At 41.6% G+C, this 19,755-nt stretch overlaps 1 protein-coding gene across 2 annotated transcripts in view; it reads left to right on the top strand.

The window, feature by feature from the left end:
• Positions 1–19,755, top strand: part of GLRA2 (glycine receptor alpha 2) — a 203,308-nt gene that overhangs the window by 55,907 nt on the left and 127,646 nt on the right. For both annotated transcript variants that reach the window (XM_006028409.1, XM_006028408.1), the window contains exons 5-7: positions 6,306–6,388; positions 7,636–7,773; positions 9,582–9,796. In XM_006028409.1, coding sequence (XP_006028471.1) covers positions 6,306–6,388; positions 7,636–7,773; positions 9,582–9,796 — 436 coding nt within the window. The remainder of the gene's footprint in view (positions 1–6,305; positions 6,389–7,635; positions 7,774–9,581; positions 9,797–19,755) is intronic.

The following is a 19,755-nucleotide window of genomic DNA, read 5'->3' as shown; positions in this document are numbered from 1 at the left end:
AGCAAATTCAAGAGGAGGTTGGACGATCACCTGTCTGGGGTCTTGTGAACCCAGCATTCATTCCTGCCTGTAGCAGGGGGTCAGGCTAGATGATCTGTTCAGGTCCCTCCTGACCCTAGCTACAATGAAACTATGAAACTATGACTGACCTACTTGACCAGGCTTTAACTAAGCTTGCCATGGGATGGGTGGACAACCACCAAAGCAAGCCCACCAAGCATCAACCGCATAATCAGCAGGTTTGGATGCTCAAGGGAACCCACTCCTACCCCACCCCATGAACAGAGCTCCTCCCTGAGTGCAAGGAAGTTTATGACCTCTGACAGCACTCTTACTTGTCTATACACTAATGCCAGGAACTTAGGGAATGAACAGGAGGAACTGGTCCTCCTGCTAAACGGAAATGACTATGATGTCATAGGGATAATGGAGACCTGGTGGGACTCCTCCTATGATTGGACCATGGGTATAGATGGTTACACCCTGTACAGGAGAGACTGTGCTGAAAAAAGGGGCGGGGTGTAGCTCTCTATGTCAAGGATAGCTACATGCCCCTACAAGCTGAGATTGGCACACATGGAGGAAGGCTGGAGACCCTCTGGTTAGAATATGTGGGGAATATGTTGAAGGGCACACAATTGTAAAAGTCTACTATAGACCTCCAAATCAGGAACAAGAGCTTGACCATGAATTTGCCAGGGAACTGGCTGAGGCTGCACACTCTGAGTGCATGGTTGTCATGGGGGACTTCAACTACCAGAACATCTCAAGGGAAGTGCACTCAACCAAATCTGATTGGTCACAAAGCTTCCTCATGTGCATGGATGAGCTCTACCTGTCTCAAGAAGTTTATGGGCTAACTAGAGGTAAGGCGCTGCTGGACCTGGTAATGGCCAAGGAGGTTTATCTAGTCAGTCATCTGAATCAAAGGGAAGCTGGAAGACAGTGATCATAAGCTGATCATCTTCACTATCCATTTCAAAGCTGGCAAGTCAGTTAACAATGCGCAAGTCCTCGGCTTTAGAAAAGCCAACTTTGATAAGCTCAGGAGGCTTGTTTTTGAGGAACTGAGAGACCATGACTCAACAGAGAGGGGAGTTCACAACAGATGGTTGCTCCTTAAGGGAATGATCCTAAAAGCACAAGGGATGTCCATCCCAACCCATAGGAAAAGTAGTAAAAGGGCACAGGAACCCTCTTGGCTCAACAGGGAACTTGTGGACCTCTTACATCTGAAAAGTGAGGCTTATAAAGGATGGAAGATAGGAAATATCACTGAGGAGGAGTATTCTGCACTGGTCCATGCCTGTAGGGAGTGAACCAGGAAAGCCAAGGCTGTAACCAAACACTAACTGGCTACACATATCAAGGACAATTAAAAGTCCTTCTTCAGACATGTGAGGAGTCAAAATAAAAAAAAGGGTAACACTGGTCCCCTGCTATACGAAATGGGACAGTTGACAGCTGACACCCAGAAAAAAGCCAACCTGCTTAAAGATTACTTTGCATCAGTTTTTCATCATCCCAAAGGGACCACCCTGCCTAACATGATGTGGGATGGCCAGGCCAAGGGTGAATATACACTCATCATTGGCATCAGCCTAATGAAGGAATACCTTGAGAGGCTGGACACCCACAGATCAGATGGTCCAGATAGATTGCCCCCAAGAGTGCTTAAGGAACTGGCAGACATCATAGCATGGCCACTAGCAAGAATATTTGACAACTTGTAGTGTTCGGGTGAAGTACCTGAAGATTGGAAGAGGGCCAGCGTGGTGCCTATCTTCAAGAAAGGGAGGAAGGAAAACCTGGGGAACTACAGGCCAATCATTTTGACCTCAATCCCTGGAAAGATCTTGGAAAAAATCATCAAAGAAACCATTCTCAATAGGGTAGCTGAAGGCAACATTTTAAGGAACAGCCAGCACGGGTTTGTTGCAGGTAGATCTTGCCTGACCAACCTCATATCCTTCTACGACCATATGACATATCACCTGGACAAAGGGGAAGAGGTTGATATCATATATCTGGACTTTAACAAAGCCTTTGATCTGGTGTCCCATAATGTCCTCATGGAAAAACTGGCCAGCTGTGGCCTCAGCTACACTACATTCCAATGGTTTGGGAACTGGCTCGGAGGTTGGACCCAGAGGGTGGTAGTTGACAGAACTGAATTAACATGGCATTCAGTGACCAGTGTTGTCCCCCAAGGCTCCATTCTTGGACCTGTACTTTTTAACATCTTTATAAATGATCTGGATTCTGGTGTTAGAAGTAGACTGGCTAAGTTCACTGATGACACCAAATTTGGGGGAACAGTGTCCACTCTTGAGGATAGGCTGGTGATCCAGGCTGACCTTGATAGGCTTGTAAGGTGGATGGACAAAAACCTGATGGCATTTAATACAGAGAAATGCAAGATGCTCTACCTTCGGGGAAAAAAAAAAACCCGGATCACACTTATAGGCTCGGCAGTGCTACACTCGCTAGCACCACAGCCGAAAGAGACTTGGGGGTCATGACTGACCACAAGATGAACATAAGCCTCCAGTGTGATACCACAGCCAGTAAGGTAAGCAAAACTCTGGCTTATATCCATTGATGCTTCTCAAGGAAGTCTCAGGATGTCATCCCCCTATTGTACTCAGTCTTGGTGAGGCCACAATTGGAGTACTGCATCCAATTCTGGGCTCCACAATTCAAAAAGGACATGGAAAAGCTTGAGAGAGTCCAGAAGAGAGCCATGTGCATGATCAGAGGGACACAGAACAGGCCCTATGAAGAGAGGCTGAGAGCCACGCGACTCTTCAGCCTGGAGAAGCAAAGGCTCAGTGGTGACTTGATGGCAGCCTATAAGTACTTAAGGGGTCTGCATCAGGACCTGGGGGAACACCTGTTCACCAGAGCACCCCAAGGGATGACAAGGTCCAATGGTCACAAACTCCTCCAAGACTGTTTTGGCTAGACATAAGGAAAAACTCCTTTACTGTCTGAGGACCCAGGGCCTGGAATAGATTCTACCCAGAGGTGGTGCAAGCACCTACTCTGGACTTTTTTAAGAAACATTTGGATGCTTATCTTGCTGGGATCCTTTGACCCAAGATGACTTCCTGCCCCTCGGGCAGGGGGCTGGACCCAATGATCTTGTGAGGTCCCTTCTAGCCCTAATGTCTATGAAATCTATAACTGCTGCTTTTGTGCCAGTACATGACTAGGAGCTACTAGACCTCACAATCCTGCTCCCATCACTATTAGCTGGTCACCAAAAGGCTTGAGGAATGTGCTGGAAAAACTGTTTTCAATGAAGACACCTGTGCATGACTTCTTTTATCATGGAGAAGCTGCTGCACATCAGTTTCCACATGGGTCTTGACAGAATGGGACCTTGATCCAATGGCAAGGAGACCAAGGCAACTGGGGATCTCATTCGACTGCAGCTTTCATCCACTTTTGCAGCTATTGCGATTCTAACATTTTCTGCCTTTTCTGCCATTGAGGGCTGCTATACCCATGGCTGGTGTTGGGAAGGCTTCTTATATTGGTGACCTGTACTCACCATGTCACAGCACCATCAAGGATATATGCAGCTTTTTAGGACGAAAACGTTTGCCATCTGCTGTCCTCACCACATACTGGTAGCGTTGCTGCTTGGTCCATGACTGCTTATTCATCAGAGTTACCTTTGCTTACTTCACAGCTAACTTTCCCTGAAGGTTGTTCCACTATCTGCCACCTGTGGACACGCTGGGTAGCAGTACAGCTCTGCCTCCCAGCCCAGGTAGTAAGTGTTAGCTGATTCCAGTCCAATACGTGTTGTAAAGGGGGAAACAAAGGCAAAGGTATCTGCTACTTTTGAAGAACTCCTCTGCTAAATTGTTTAGCAAGTATCTCTGAAGATGTTCTCTTGAGCTGCTCTCATTGATGCAGTGAATGGAAATGTCTCCCCATTTGTCCAGGTGAGCAGTGAATAATTTAGTCTCCCAGAAAAGTACCATTCATTAGGAGAAGAAAGAGGAGATGTTGTTATTCGTCCTGTGAACAAACATTATACATTCTGTTCTGTGCTCATCTCCTGAAGCAACTAACTATATTATCCTTGAAGTCAATGGAGGCAGATCTGTTTACACCTCAGAGGCGTGGAGCCGGTATTTAGAAGTGTTTGCTTTCTTGCATTTGCTTTATTAGAGGGGCTAAAACTAGATGCTTCTTTTCATTAAGCTGAAAGTCTAAGGTCAAACTCCCACTGAGCCCCCTTTCTCAAGGGTGAGTGATAGAATCTGTCTCACCAGCTCTCATCAGTCTGTGAGCAGTGTGTGGCAGAGGGGCCAGACTTACTCAGGTGAATTCAAGCAAATTACATATTCCACAGCTCAGTTTTTTTTCTTCCTGTCTTCCTTCCTTCCTTCCTTTCTTTCTTCCTTTTAGGTCAGAAAATGAACTTACACATATAACCCATCTTTGGCAGAAGAAGAAGAAGAAAAGTTTGATATTAAAATTTGAGAAAATAAGAGAAACAATCTTTTATTACTGTCATGGTTTAGCAGCTAAGATAGCTCAATCTTTAGTCTGGTAAATGATATGGCAAATATATAACTTACTAACATTTTTGAAGAATTTGGAAAAAGATGTAAAGGACTGAGGGCCACATTTTCAAAGGTCTTTATGTTCCTGACAATGCAGATAGGTGCCAAAAATACCCAAGTGCTTAGCTCCTAATCATTTCAGTAAAATGTGGGTGCTTAGGCAGGCACTTCTGAAAACAGTGTTAGGAGCCAATCTGCATCTCCAGGCACTTAAGTATTTTTGACAGTCTGGCACTGACTTCAAAGTACTATCATCTATTACATTTTATCACAATAGAAAACCTGTGTGGTGAGCAAGATGGGAACATTAGGTTGGTAGTGGATTTAGCAGGTGGTTACACGTTAATTTAAACTGGACTGAAAAAGGAATTGTTTAATTTAGTTTTGATCTAAATTGCTTGACTATCATCCATTTTTTATTGTTTTAATTATTGCTGTTTATGGGTATTGTGGTAATGCCTACTATACACACACATAATAAAAACACAGTCCCTTCTCCAAAAAAGTTTACCATATAAGCATCTGACAAGAGGCAACAAGTGGCACAACAAACTGAGCACCAGGTTCAGTGAGTAGATTACAATTGGTATAGTCTAAGCACCTTCCCAGCTGTCCCTTTTGCTATTGAAATCCCCTTTTATACAACTTTCTGCTACCCCTGGTTTCTATTTGGCTTTTCCTGGAGTTCTCAGATATTTCACTTGTACAGGTGACATTAGTCTCATGGACACCACTTATCCATAGTCTAGATCACATAGGTTTTTCTGTAACATTGACAATAATTGATTGCATGGAAAATTATTAGTAACAGGGTATTAACAAATAGTATTTGCTCTATCTGGTGTAATGACTGTTTTGCCCTTTCTGGAAAAAGATTTAGAACATACTGGATGAAATCTTTCCCATTGCCATCCAAGGGGAAACTCCCACTGACAAATAGCTGCAGGTTTTACCTATTTTCTTTATATTTGCTCTTCATTTCATTCTTCTTTTTAGATGATCTGTTTTTGCAAAGTGGAGAGGAGTAAGACGATATGAAATATGTGGTCAGGAACCAACAAATTCCTGCAGTTCATTGCTGGTGTCTGCACTATTGTTTTTGAATCTTTATGCTAGGCGAAAGTAGTTTATAGTATAGAGTTTTATTATTAAGTGATCATTCTTACTACAAGCTGCCTTCAGCCTTTGTTGGGAAGGGTGGCATACAAATAGAATGAATGAATGAATGAGAAAGGGTATGTTCCTTAAAGTTTTGTGGAACTGAGAGTAATCTGAAATATTACATTTACTTCTTCTATAAATCTTGAAGGAGTGACATCTTGGAATCTCAGCTGTTTTTCAAAATGGCCCAGATCATTTTGGATACTACCTGAGTCATCCTATTGATTTTTATGATTTTATAATCACATTTTTCTATTATTGTTAAAAATGTTTCCCCCCTACTTGCATAAAAACCAGAACCTGTATGTACACAAAGAAACTATGCAAATAGAATTTAAAAGAGAGAAGCTTAAAAAAATCTTTTCATGATGTTAAGCTTTGGTCATACAATTTCAGTCCTTATCACAAATACCTGAGAGGATGTTCACTGTAAGACTAAACTTCTTTGGCTCACAAACTTGACTGCCTCTCTTTAAATATTGCTGACTTATGATTTTTCTGCTTTAAATATAACTTTGTAAACATTTTTAATGGTAGTTTACTGTTCTTATCTATATTTAGGCTAACTTTAACCCTTTCCTGTCCCATGGACTTGAAGAATTTTCCTATGGATGTGCAGACTTGCACAATGCAACTAGAAAGCTGTGAGTAATCAGATGATTTACCTGGTGAAAAATTAAAAAAAAAATCAAACCCCACAACTTCATTATCACATTTTCAATAGAAATCATGAGACAGTTTTTGCAGACTTTTACCTGCATACTGAAACAGAGTGTCTTTATAACACAAGGACAGAAATTGCCTTGCCTCTTGCAATGAAATTCCCATTCTTCTACGTCAGGGGCATCAAATTCATCCATCCCTGTGCATCAGATTAGTGGCACAGGACCAGTCCACGGGCTGGTTCTGACCCATAGGCCAGCCTCACATGCAGGATCCAGTGCCTGTCCTGAAATGTCTGCCTGCAGTGGATGACACCCACAGTGTGGTTCTGCCAGCTGTTGAGTGGGGTGGCTGCACTGGGACTAAAGGGCTGTGCTGCAGGCACCAGCCATTTTGATACTCCGAGGCCTTCCTGCATGCAACGGCTACTCTGGGATGTATCACTAGATCCAACATAGAGCTGACTTATGCTGGAGTTGGCACCACATGTGGCGTGTGGGGCCATCTGGCATGCTCGAGACCCACAGGCAGCAATGGGGGATGAATGATTAGCAGGGTTCCTGGTTTTCTATGATAAAAACAAATCCAAAATTTTCTGATTAAAGCCCTCCCCCACCCCATTTTTCTGTTATATATATTATCACAGAAAACAAGGATACCTGATAAAGTTCCCAGGGCAGTATCCAGCCTCGAGGCTGTATTTAACACTAGTGTTCTACATTGTTTCTCCTCTTATTCTGTCTCCCTCTGCTGTATGTTTCTGAGTACTGGGTTTTAAAGAATTATGAAAGTATTTCCTTTTTCTTTTTTTTGTAAAATGCAATAATCTAAAAACAATCATGTTTATCAAAATGAAGAATTGTTTAATCACAGAGTGATCAAAACAAAATGAATCAGAGAGACTGATATGCAGCTACACTGAAATATAACTTTTGTTGTGAACAATGTCCTTGGCAGAGTATTAAAAGTAGCTTTCTACTGGAAGCAAACTAGCATATATTCAGTAATTTTGAGGTTTGAGTGGAATGTTTCATCCACATTAATGGAGTTACATATGTGATGTAGTTATGGGGCTTAATAATGTTCATAGCAATGTTAGAGAGTCACAAGATTTATGTGTACCGAAGTTTGTCCATTCAAAAGTGTGGTTATTTTCTCCTTCATGATTTGTTTTCATTTGATACTTCACCCTGTGACAATCTAATGAACAATGATTTGTTTATTCTAGTTGGTTACACTATGAATGACCTGATATTTGAGTGGCTAAGTGATGGTCCAGTGCAAGTTGCAGAAGGTTTAACTCTGCCACAGTTTATTTTGAAAGAAGATAAGGAACTTGGCTACTGCACAAAACATTACAACACTGGTGAGCAGTCTCTTAATCTTTCCTTTAATAATTACTTCTCCTACTATACTTTATGCAGTTTTGTAATAGGAGAACCAGGTTGATGTGTGGATTTATTTCTTTTTGCATGAAAGTTTTTTTCTGTTGAAAAATGCAAATTCAGTGGAAACAAAATATTTTGCATATATGTGTTGATTTTGCCAATTTTTATTTGTTTAAAAAATTTTAAATTTTAGAAAAATAAAACTTGATCATTTCAACATTTTTGAATGAAGCATGTTGCTTCTTCAATTTGAGACAACATTTTGTTTCAATGTCTATTGAAGAGAGTGCCTGAAGTCTGAATGTTTCTGATACACGAGATGAGGATTCAACTGCTCAAGCTGACTGTTGCTTGACCTGCTTTCTTTTAATGCGTGTAAAGGAAAGCACGTTTTTCTTTAATATGCTTTTTTTTAATGTAAAAATGTAAAGGGCAGAATTAAACTATTTCAGTTCTCTGAAAATTAAACTTTTTTTTTTATCAGTTTATTAATTGAAACTTCAGATCACCAAAAATAAACCCTCTCCAGCATCATGGGAGGTAAAAGAAGAGGGACAAGATTGTGAGGTGAAATGGGCAGCCCCTGAGAAAACCTATATAGGTTCCCTGCAGAGGCTAGTACTTCTAGTCAGTACCTCCTGTTCTCTGGCATGGAAGTCCCAGCTCACAGGAAGCATCCAGGAGCAGTGATGAAACCTTTGTACCATGACAAAGTGAGATAAGAAGTAGTATGTAGTCAGAAGAACTTCCAAATTCTCAAATGACCCTTGTCTCTAGAGTATCTCCTAACATTTGCAGGTTTGGAGGGCTGAAAGCTGCGTGTTTTCTTTAGGGCTAGGTACAGACAGTCAAAAAGCCCAAGGCTTGGCAGGTTAGTCTAAACTGCACAGATTAAATTGAAACAGAAGTGAACAGACATTTATATTTGATTCAGGGAATGCAGCCACATGCCTGCAGTGGCTCAGGCCAGAAACTGGGGGGTGCTAGAGCACAGCTCTCTGGCTGTGTTCACTACCTCTTCCTCTTGCCCCTGAGGTCTCTGGGATTTGCAATCCAGGTTCACAGTAACAGGACTCTTCAGGATCATTTCCTCTCCCTGCTTCCAGGTGCCTCTGGGATATGTAGTCCACAGTTGCAGCCAGTAGTAAATTTGAGTGTTGGAAGGGGTGACCCCAGAGACTGACCCTATGCTACTTGTCTAGCCTGTAGGGCCAGAAGGTTAGGAAGAGTGACTGGACCATTGGCCAGATATATCGACATAAGAAAGAGCACAAAAGACCAAAGAAGAATGGGAGTGTTTACAAAACTTCTTTGATTTGGTTTGGTTTTCTTGTAAAATGTTCACACAGAGACATAAATAAAATAAAATATTTTTTATACATGTCACTTTCCACCACCAGAATTATTATTCTATAGGAAAAGTCTTGTTTAAAATTTCTCTCGAAATAATAGAAAAAAATTACGTTTTCTCAAAATGGAGCAACCGTGTTATTGTCTGTTTCCCTGGCTGATGTGAAACATTTGGCATAGCTTTGTAGCCAGGGTTTCAAATATCCTTTGGTTTTATACTTGAAGCTACAATGCTATAAGTGCTAGTATGTTATTGTTCTGAGCCAGAACAATATTTTCATACTAGGACTGCTGCCTTTAGAATTAAAGCTTTATTTTTTTGTGCACTATGAAATCTATGAGTCTGAAGTTGGGCAGTTAGTTTGGGCTCATAAAATAAGGTAAAATGTGCATAAGATATGCAAAAACCATTTATAAAAGCAATTTCATGTTCCAGGAAAGTTTACATGCATTGAAGTCAAGTTTCATTTGGAGCGTCAGATGGGATACTATTTAATCCAGATGTACATTCCTAGCCTGCTGATTGTCATTTTGTCTTGGGTTTCTTTCTGGATCAACATGGATGCTGCTCCAGCCAGAGTCGCTCTGGGCATCACTACAGTCTTAACAATGACCACTCAGAGTTCAGGCTCCAGAGCTTCTCTTCCAAAAGTAAGAAGTTTCCTTTTAATACACAATATTTATTGATAACTTGCTGAGAAAATTTTTGGAGCTTCTGCAAACTTTGTTGAATATGCTTAGGATTTATGTACTGGAGAAGGTTGCATAAATTCAACTAATGGTGTGGTAGAGGAGAATAACAGACTGTGTAAATACTTGTCTTGTGGTTTAAACTATGTTTTCATTGATTTAGCTTATATCAATTAGGAATATGTTCAAACCAAACAGCAGCAAGCTACTGTCAAACCCAAATGAGTTTCCACAAAGGGGTTTATCCCAAATTAACTCAACTGGGATCAATGTAAACTATAGTTCAGTTTTGTTGTATGGACAAGACCAAAGATCAATACCGACACTGCAATGTTTATGAACATACCAGACACAATAATAATAGAATGATGTGCATCATAAGCACACCCTTGAATATCCGTTTAAAAGCAATAGCATTCTTATCAGTACTGTTACACCTTTGGGAGGATTTATTGTTTCAGAGAGATGCTCTTATTAGCTTTGGAAGTTTAGGTGGATATGTTTCAACATTTTGCAACCAGATTTTTGAAGGTATGTAGGTGCTTAAAGATTTAGATTAGTAGAGAGCCTCAGATTTCTTCCTGTATTCTGTCTGCTTTGAGTGCTCTTAATGGTAGAGTTGGCCCAGGATCTTATTGTCCCAGGAGTTTACTAGAACTTTCAACCCAGACTACTTGGTCGTACTGGTTACAGCCTGTGTTCTGCTTTCACTCAGCCTGGTAGTTCACCCTCTTTGCATGGTGAACCAAAGTGTTAATACTCAATTGCTCATAGTCTTCCAAGTCCTTCATTCAACACTCCCCCTTCCCTGGAAATTGCTAGAATAGTACAAAGAACCATAAAGTCTATTCCCTTGATGGGAGTGAGTTTACCACCAGTGGAAAAACAGTAACTCAAGCATGTCTTTGCTGGGTGGTTTCTCAATTCCAAATTAGGCCAATGTGGGTGTTATTTTAACATTCTGTATCTTGTTTAAATGGTGCATATATAGGATAACTTTGAAAATTGCTCAGATGTTATTGCTGTTGCTGTTCTGTTGATGATATGAAGACACATTTACAAATCTGGTGACTACAGTCTGATTCAATACCAGTTGTGCACTTTAAAATATGCATAATTTGTCGTGTGGGCTGTGAAGAAGATAATCTTTCATGTGTGAATTTAGACTTCCAGGTGAAAAAATTCCTAATATATGCACTGTTTATTTTTTATAGTGCTCAATAAATGGTGTGACAGAACATTACCCAAGAACCAACTTAATTCTGAAATAACACACCCGTGGGCCTTTGGATATTGAGTCAGAGACAGGATCAAATAAAATGTTTCTGTAGAATGGGATTTCATCGTGCATCCACTAGTCTGACTGGAAAGTTTCCCCTGGTATGAGAAGATGGTGAAGTACTGTTGAGGCTAGATTCTGATCTCATGCTGGCTTTTCTTGGATAGATGGGGGAGAGACGCAAAGGGATGCTTGATTCCTGGGAAGGTTCTACTCAATGTAGTTTAGACTGATAAAGGCTCCAAATACAGGTCAGGAAGTATCAGAAGCCAGCAGTGCTGTGCTAGGGCACTGATGCAAAGCCAGGCAAAAGAAAAAGGTTTTTTTTTTTATTTTTAAGATTTTGACCCATTTATTTCAGTGAGGTTATTGTAGAATGATATTAATCTAAGTGAAATCAGAATAGCAATCTCTGTGTATAATTAACAAAGCTGTTTTCTAAGCATGGTGTACATGTAAAGCAATTGGCCCACATGGCGAATCTAAAACAGCAGCAAGAAGAGTACAATTAAAGATAGGATCTGAGAAAAGGTCACCATATCTAGGTAGATCTGAATTGGTTAAGTTAGTTCATAAACACCTGTTTAAAGTGTATTTTGTGGTTCTTGAAGTTAGTCCAATAGTTCTAAATTGGAACAAGAGGCTGACAGCGGAGGACTAAATAATATAACCCAGATGAAATACTAACCTCATTGTTTAATATCTTCATTAATGAGTTGGAGGGTGGAAATCTGAGTGCACACTTAACAACTTTGTAGACAACACCAAACTGGGTGGAGTTGTAGACTCTTTGGAGGTTAGGATGAGGATTCAGAATGACCTGGATACATTGGAGAAATGGTCTGAAATTAGTGAAGTGAAACTCAATAAAGACAAGTGCACCTGCTGGGTCTCAAACATCTTGTCCTGGGCTTCCTTAATTCGAGTGCTTGCTGGTCCTCGCTTTGCCATTGCAGGTGGCCTTATGGGAGGTCTTCACACGCGCTGCAAGCTGCCCCTTCTTGCCTGCCACGACTTTGAATCCTTCACAGTGGGTGGGGCTTCGTGCAGCGTGGTTGCCCTCGTTGGCCGCCTGCTTCTTTGGTGTCTTCTGCGAGGCTCCTCCTCCCCTGCACCTCACACTTTACCCAGCCTGGCGAGTCCTGGTCACTTCCGTGGCCGACCTCACGTTCCTCTGAATACCCAACAATGAGCCCACCGCTCACTTTCTCAGTCTTCCTGCCTCCGCTTCGCCTCAACCCCTTCTGATACAGGGAAACATAAAACACCCTTCTCAACTCAAAAGACAAACTTAATGAGTCCCAAGGAAAACATCACCTCGCCCCTCCTAGGCTTCCTTGTGGAGCACAGATAGCCCCTCTACACCTCCGCTAGTTGACGAGGCCTCCTCCATGTAGCCTAGCTCTGTGGCCCCGCTCCACCTACCCAGGTTTAGATCTACTCTCCCTCCTGTTTCCTACTGTTGTGACCCTCTCTCTGGATCTCCTTGGAGCAGCCGCCCTCTCTCTGGGTCTCTGCAGCACAGCCGACAGCCGCCCTCTCTCTGGGTCTTCGCCTTGGAGTTGCCCTCTCTCTGGGTCTTTCCCTTGCAGCTGCCCTCTCTCTGGGTCTTTACCTTGCAGCTGCCCTCCCTCTGGGTCTTCCCAGAGCAGCAGCCCTCCCTCTGGGTCTTCCCAGAGCAGCAGCCCTCCCTCTGGGTCTTCCCGGAACAGCAGCCCTCTCTCTGGTCCTGTCCTCACAGCTCCCCTCTTTCTGGGTCTTCCCAACATGGCTGCCCTCCTTCTGGGTCTTCCCAGGTCCATTCAGTTCCCCGGGGCCTGGGTCGTCCTACCGGCTTGTCTTCTGGCTTGCCTGCAGCTGTTACTCTGGCTCCCAGCACTGACTCGCCACCTGGTTCGTCCGCCCCTCCACAGCCAGTGCATGCAGTCTCCTCCGGTGTCTCGCGCCTCCGGCTGACCCCACCGACCAGACCCTCTCCTGGTGTCCACGCGCCTGTGCTCCCTCTCACTGCCGGCCCTTTCATTTCCGCCAGCTGGTGATTGGGGTGACGTCATCCGCTGGCCTCAGCTGTCTAAAGGCGCAGTGAATGCCTCGCGTGGGCTTTCCCCGCTGTCCTCGCTCATCCTCCCATCCTGCTGTGAGTAATTTTTCTTTCTTTACTTTCACTTTTTCTGTTTCGCCCCTGGCTCCTGGCCCCGGGGTTCCCCTCGTGGGTTTGGGACTCTCCCTGGTTTGCCTCTTCCTGCGACAACAAGTACAAAGTCCTGCACTTAGAACAGAACAGTCAGTCACATGCACAAATGCAGACTGGGGAATGACTGGCTATGCTACAGATGAGGAACTAGCGGTTATAACATGAATATGAACCAACAGGGTGGTCTTGTTGCAAAACAAAACAACAAAAAAAACGCACTACCATACCAGGCTATATTAATAGCCTGGTATCATCACATGCAAGTCAAGGGAAGTAATTCTTTGGGCCTGGTGAGGCTTCACTTGGAGTACTGTGTATAGTTTGGGTCAATGCACTTCAAGAAAGACACAAGCAAATTGGAAAGAGTAGAGGAGAGCAACAAATGATTTCAGATCTAGGAGATCTGATTTAAGAGCAAAGATTGGAAGGAATGGGATTATTTAGTCTGAGAAGAGAAGACTAAGTGGAGATTTGATAACAATCTTCAGATTCCTGAAGGATAGTTATATAGAGGTTGGTAATAAACTATTATCCATGGCCAATGGAGGCAAGACAAGGAGTAACAGCCTTAAATTGCTGCAAGTGAAATTTAGGTTGGATATTAGGAAGAAGTTTCTCACTATGAAGGTAGTTAAATCCTGGAACAGGTTACCCAGAGAGGTTGTGAAATCTCCATCTTTGGAAGATTTTAGACAAACACGTGTCCAGATAAGTTTAGACAGGGATAATTTTGCCTTGATTAATTAATCAATTGATCAATCAATCAATTAATTAATTGATAGATTAGATAGGCCATATTTTTCTATGATTCTGTTAATAGAAGTTTATTGTTGACTTCCATGAATCCTGACCATGAATCCTGATCCACATTTTCACTTTCAGTTTATAATTCTGAATTCATATAGGTAGTTGAAACTCCTGAGAGGAGACCTGGAAATCTCAATGGCGTACTTTATTGAAGGCAATAAGACTTTTTTTCTGAAAGGTTACTTACCTGCAGAGAAATTCCGCTCTTAATTACTCTGGTATAATTCTAGAAAACCTTGGTGAAGTTAGTGGACTAACCTTTGCCTTACCTCTATAAATGGGAGTAGACATAGAGTTCTGATTCCTGTATACAAAACCTAACACTTAAATGTACATACATTTCAGTAATTCATTAGATGAGGCTGTGCTGATATTTTGGTTGTGTTTCTATGCTGCTAAAATTAGTGTGTGTTTTAAAACAAGAAATAAGCATATATTTAATGTAACAAATGGAGCTGAAAAAACAAGATTAATGGAATATGCTCTCTTTAACATTGTAAAATTCTCTTTTTTAAAATCAAAGTTAAAACAGTGGTAAAAAGATTTATGAATGAATATAAATAGCTAGAACTGACCAACCACAAAAAATATAATCCCCTCCCCCTACATACCTCCACAGCAGTTTCCTGTTGCTCTGATTTTCACATTGCTGTTTTTCCCAGTATAAGAGTGTGTGTTTCATTTTTAACTCCAAATTAAAAATTAATGTGAAGATGTTGCAGATTAATATGGAAAAAAGACAGTGTTTCAGATGCCTCTATATTTTGGAGAGTGAACATATTGAGATTTTTATCTCTTGTTTCCATGGGGATTCTGGACATTGAACCCACAGGTGAAACACTCTTAAATGTGTAATGAAATGGATAAAATCCTACTTTAAAATATATGAAAGTTTAGGGATTATGTAGCCCAGTTGCCAGCAGTAGGCAGTGACCTAGGAAATTCTTTCTAGTCCTATGTTGCTATATACTAAAACACAGAAGTGCTGCAAAACTAGCTGTATGTGAACCTGTCTGTTAGTATGTACTCACCTTAATTACATCCTCCTCTGTTTTCCATTTCTGTTTTACAAGACTATTACCACAAATCACACCTTTTGAGGCAATCATTCTTTTCTCTATAGAAGAGACTAAGCCAGGGAGAGACATACCTAGTGATTGTTTTTGCATCACCCTTTCAGTTTTTATCTAAATAATGGGAAACTGCTGTTTAGAAGCTATCAACCATCATAAAAATCACACACCCTACTAAACAACTATATGGGGTTATATAACAGCTGCATCTCCTTGAAATCACTCTTCCCCACATTAATAACAAATACTATTTTGACTCTCAGTGGACACATCTACACATTCATTAATGTGCGGTAGTTACTGTGCATTTAGTTTAGTACTTGCTTAATGAACTACTAACTAAATGCACAGTAACTGTAGTTACTGTGCAGTAGCACCGGCACACGGTTTTTCTTCTGATGCTTACTGTGCAGTAGCCTAATGAAATTGTGTAGTAGCGTATTAGCACAGTTATTGGCCAGCATGCCACTGAACAATGTTATTAAGCTACTGTTCAGTAAGTGTCTTGTGTAGATGTGAACAGTGCTGAATAATGGTAGGTCACAGGGAAGCCAAACATTATGTGCCCAGCTGTAGAAAAATAAAACATTGTAAAAAAGAAGCAAAGGAAACTATAATCTGAGATGAATGAAATGGAACTAATTTTGGTCTGTGATCATGGCTGCTGTACATTAAGCAAACATTTCCAAAAAGTATTTTTCAAATAATAATTAAGTTTTATTGCTTTGATAAACTACTGGGCCTGTGCGAAATTTCACCGGATGTTAGATATGATGCTGTTTCAACTCATTTCAAGCTCAAACGAGAGAAATTAAAATGAAACAAAAGGCTTCAAAACAGCCTCAAAATGAAATGAGGGCACTCGAAATGTTTCAAAAATTTCAAAACTTCCATGTGGAAACTTGTCCATGCAACAGGGAGAAAAAAAGACACAGACTACAAACAGGCGTATCCACCAGTAGAAAAGTTTTCATGAGAGGGAGTGTACAGATGTTCAGCCTGCAGCTGCCTATCCCCTCTTCCACCCCACTGACCCTGCTCCCTGTGCCTTCAGCAGACTGGGGTGATTGTGATCTGGGGAAGGCACTGGGAGCAAAAGCTGTTTACTCCTCCTGGTTCCTTGCGGGGGTTGGGGTGATGGGGAAAAGCACCAGCCTCCATACTCTGGGAGTGGAGCAGAGCGAAGCAGTGGGGCCAAGTCTTCATCCTGTTCTGCAGACAAGATAGTCCCTGGTCTGGGAAAGAGGCAGTAGACATTGCCCCTCTGCTCCCATCTTCTCCTGGACTGAAGGGAAGGGGAGCAGCAGGTCAAAGCTGGTTTGGAGAAGAGGTGGAGAGTGGGGTGGCTGCTCCCCTGTGGTGGGGAGGAGACTAGGGAAGGCAGCAAGGCAAAGCCTCCAGCCGATTCTCTTAAGTGGAGAAGAAGCAGAGCATTCAAGCATTGTTTCTTGCTAGAGAGTTGCTTGTGCCACTGAGGTCTTCCATGTGTCAACTGGAAGGTCTTCCTCTCTTAAGGGACATTTTTCCCCTGGGAGAAATGGAATGATTTTTTCGATGCTCCTGTTCTCTACTGGGAGAGTGATGATAACAGCAGCTACCCCTTCATGGCTTCAGCGGGTTTCACACATGAGGAAAAAAGGGGATAAATATAGAGTAGGGTAGGGCTTCAGAGGAATGTTTAAAGTCTCTTATTTTTAATTCACTTCTCTTTTGTGCAGTCAACACACATGTATATGAACCAAGCAACAGCAAACCAAGATACTGAATTGTTATTTTTTCCATAAAGCATAACAATTGAAGATGTCATAAGATTTGTGGGACAAACTACTCTGTCTGTCCCTGCAGGGGATTCCAGGACATACACTTCATGCTGCCGAGCAAGGGAACTCCTTGGGGTTTGGTTCTCTGCTCTGCACTTACTTGCTGATGCATGCCCTGGGTTAGGGCCAGGCACCCCACTGGAGCCAGGTGGGACCTGATCCTGTGAGACAATGGGCCTGGACAACCTTTGTACCTGTGCTACAATGCATTCTGACAACAATTATGTCTGTTTCTAGCCTTGGTTTATTCAGATGTCTGAATACTGCCAGGCTATTCAAATGGTTAAAATAATGCCATATATATTGGCAAGTAATTTAGGCCAAAGAACATATAAATAACAGTGGGATATATAAGTAACATTGGGAAGATATATAAGTAACATTGGGATGGACCTGAAAGCCTTCAGTTGCCACCTGTATTCCTTATTCCAAAACGGTGCTAATTTTGATGGAACAACCTTAAATCTGTGCAGACTGCAGTGTTAAAGTGTCATGAAATATGAGTTTAGGGGTTCAGAAAATATCAAATTGTGCCGTTGCATCCATTGTACACACTGATATGGATACACTTTCTTGGCCATAATAAGAAACTGAAAATATTACAAAATCCTTATAAAATCATAGCTCATTGCTAAGTAACCAACAGCTTCCACTTCTTCTCTCTCTCTCTCTCTATATATACATAGAATTTTTTAATACCTATTTCATTTTGTTCTTATGCAATGCTATGGAGACTTCATGCTTTCCGTTTTCCCATTATTATAGATTAGGAGCATTGTCAGCTCTGAGGGATGCATTTTTCTGTCAGGTCTCACTTTCTGCATCAAGCTGTAAAGCATAAAACAAATCTTGCTGCTTTTATACTTAAGGTTCTTTAATGTCCATTGTTAAACCCCATGTTAGTAGTTGATTTTGGATGTTGAGATTTGTTATTTAAAAATAATGCAGACTGGAAACTGTATGAAGTGAAGTAAGAGCACTGGATGTATACCTTGCCTATAGGAAGGCTTTTGACACTGTCTCACATGACATTCTGATTAATAAGATAAGAAAATATAGATTAGATTAAAGTGTTGTAAGGTGGATGTGCAACTGACTGGATCATCATGCTCAATGAGTAGTCATCAATCACTCAATGTCTAGCTGGGTGGAGGTATCAAATGGGCTTCTCCACAGGTCTGTCTTGGGTCTAGTATTGTTTAACATCTTCCTTAATAATTTGAATGATGGGACTGAGTGCATGCTTACTAAGTTTGCAGATGATGCCAAGTTGAGTGGAATTGCAACACTCTGGAGGGTAGGGATAAGATCCAGACTGACCCAGATAAACTGCAGTTCAATCGGATGAGATTCAACAAGGACAAGTACAAAGTCCTGAATTTGGGATGGAATCATTGTGTGTCCAAATATAGACTGAGGAGTGACTGGCTTGGCTTCAGCACTGCAGAGAAGGATCTGGAGGTTACACTAGATCATAAGCTGAATATGACCCAACAATGTGTTCTTATTTCAGAAAAGCCAACTGCATACTAGGTTGTATTAATAGGAGTATTGCTTGTAAAATTTGGGAAGCGATTCTTCTACCCTATTCGTCAGTGACGAGACCTCACTAAGTGTGCCCTAATCCAGTTTGGGCCCCACACTTCAAGAAAGATTTGGACAAACTGGAAGGAGCCCAGCAGAATTTGACAAAAATTATTAGAGCTCTAGGAAATGTTATTTATGAGAAAAGCCTGAAAGAACTAGGGTTATTTATTCTGAAGAAGAGAAGACTGGGTGGGAGAGGTTGGTAACAGTTTTCAAATAACTGAAGGGTTTTTATGGAGAGGATGGAGATGGTCTTTCCCTGTGGCCACAGCAGACAAGACTAGGAGCAATGTCCACAAGATGCAGCAGAGGAAATTTAGGTTGGAGATTAGAACAAACTTTCTGATTTTGAGGGTGGTTTAGCATTCCAGCGGGCAACCTAGAGAGGTCATGGAAACACCATACCTAAACAGTCTCAAGAGCAAGTTAGACAGAAACTTGGCTAGAGTGATTTGTCAGGAATGCTCCTGCCCTGAGCAAGATGACTTCTTGCCCCTTCCATCCCTTCTTTTTTATGACCCTGTGGTTTCTATATTATTCACAGACAAGCTTCAAAGTAAAAAGAGGCTCACAAATGACTGAATATGCATTTCATAGTGAAGCAACCATTTTATTCTAAACCTATTATCCTAAAACTGAAACTCTATACACAAAATAATATAGCAATGTAAAAGGTCATTTAATGCACCTCTATCAGCTTGTTCATGAATCCTTGCTTGTTCCTTGTTAGTCCACAAAAATGTTGCCTCCTTCTGCCTTTTTCAAGTTTACTATATGTTATTTCACTTTTCGACTTCTTACTCATTTATGTCTTCCTTCCATGGTTTCCCTATAAAAGAGAGTTAATTGGTTATGTCCACACTGGTATCTGAAGTGCGATTGCAGCACATGTACTACCTGCAGTCTGGTTATCTTGGGTGCAATTAACCAAGAGCTGCTCTAATTAAAGCGCCCAGAGCATCTTGTGTATCAGGATCCCCACACTTAAAAATGGTGGCGGGGTACATTAATTAAAGCTCCAGGATCCCCACACTTAAAAATGGTGGCGGGGGACATTAATTAAAGCTAATTCAACGCTCATTCAGTGAGCTTTAGTTAAAGTGTCCCGCCACCATTTTTAAGTGTGGTAATGCCGATACAAGAGATGCTGGAGTCTGCTG

This window comes from Alligator sinensis, unplaced genomic scaffold, assembly GCF_000455745.1.
Source record: "Alligator sinensis unplaced genomic scaffold, ASM45574v1 scaffold1192_2, whole genome shotgun sequence".
Classification (NCBI taxonomy): domain Eukaryota; kingdom Metazoa; phylum Chordata; order Crocodylia; family Alligatoridae; genus Alligator; species Alligator sinensis.
Note: the sequence above shows the minus strand (reverse complement) of the source record. Positions and strands in the feature narration are given on the sequence as shown.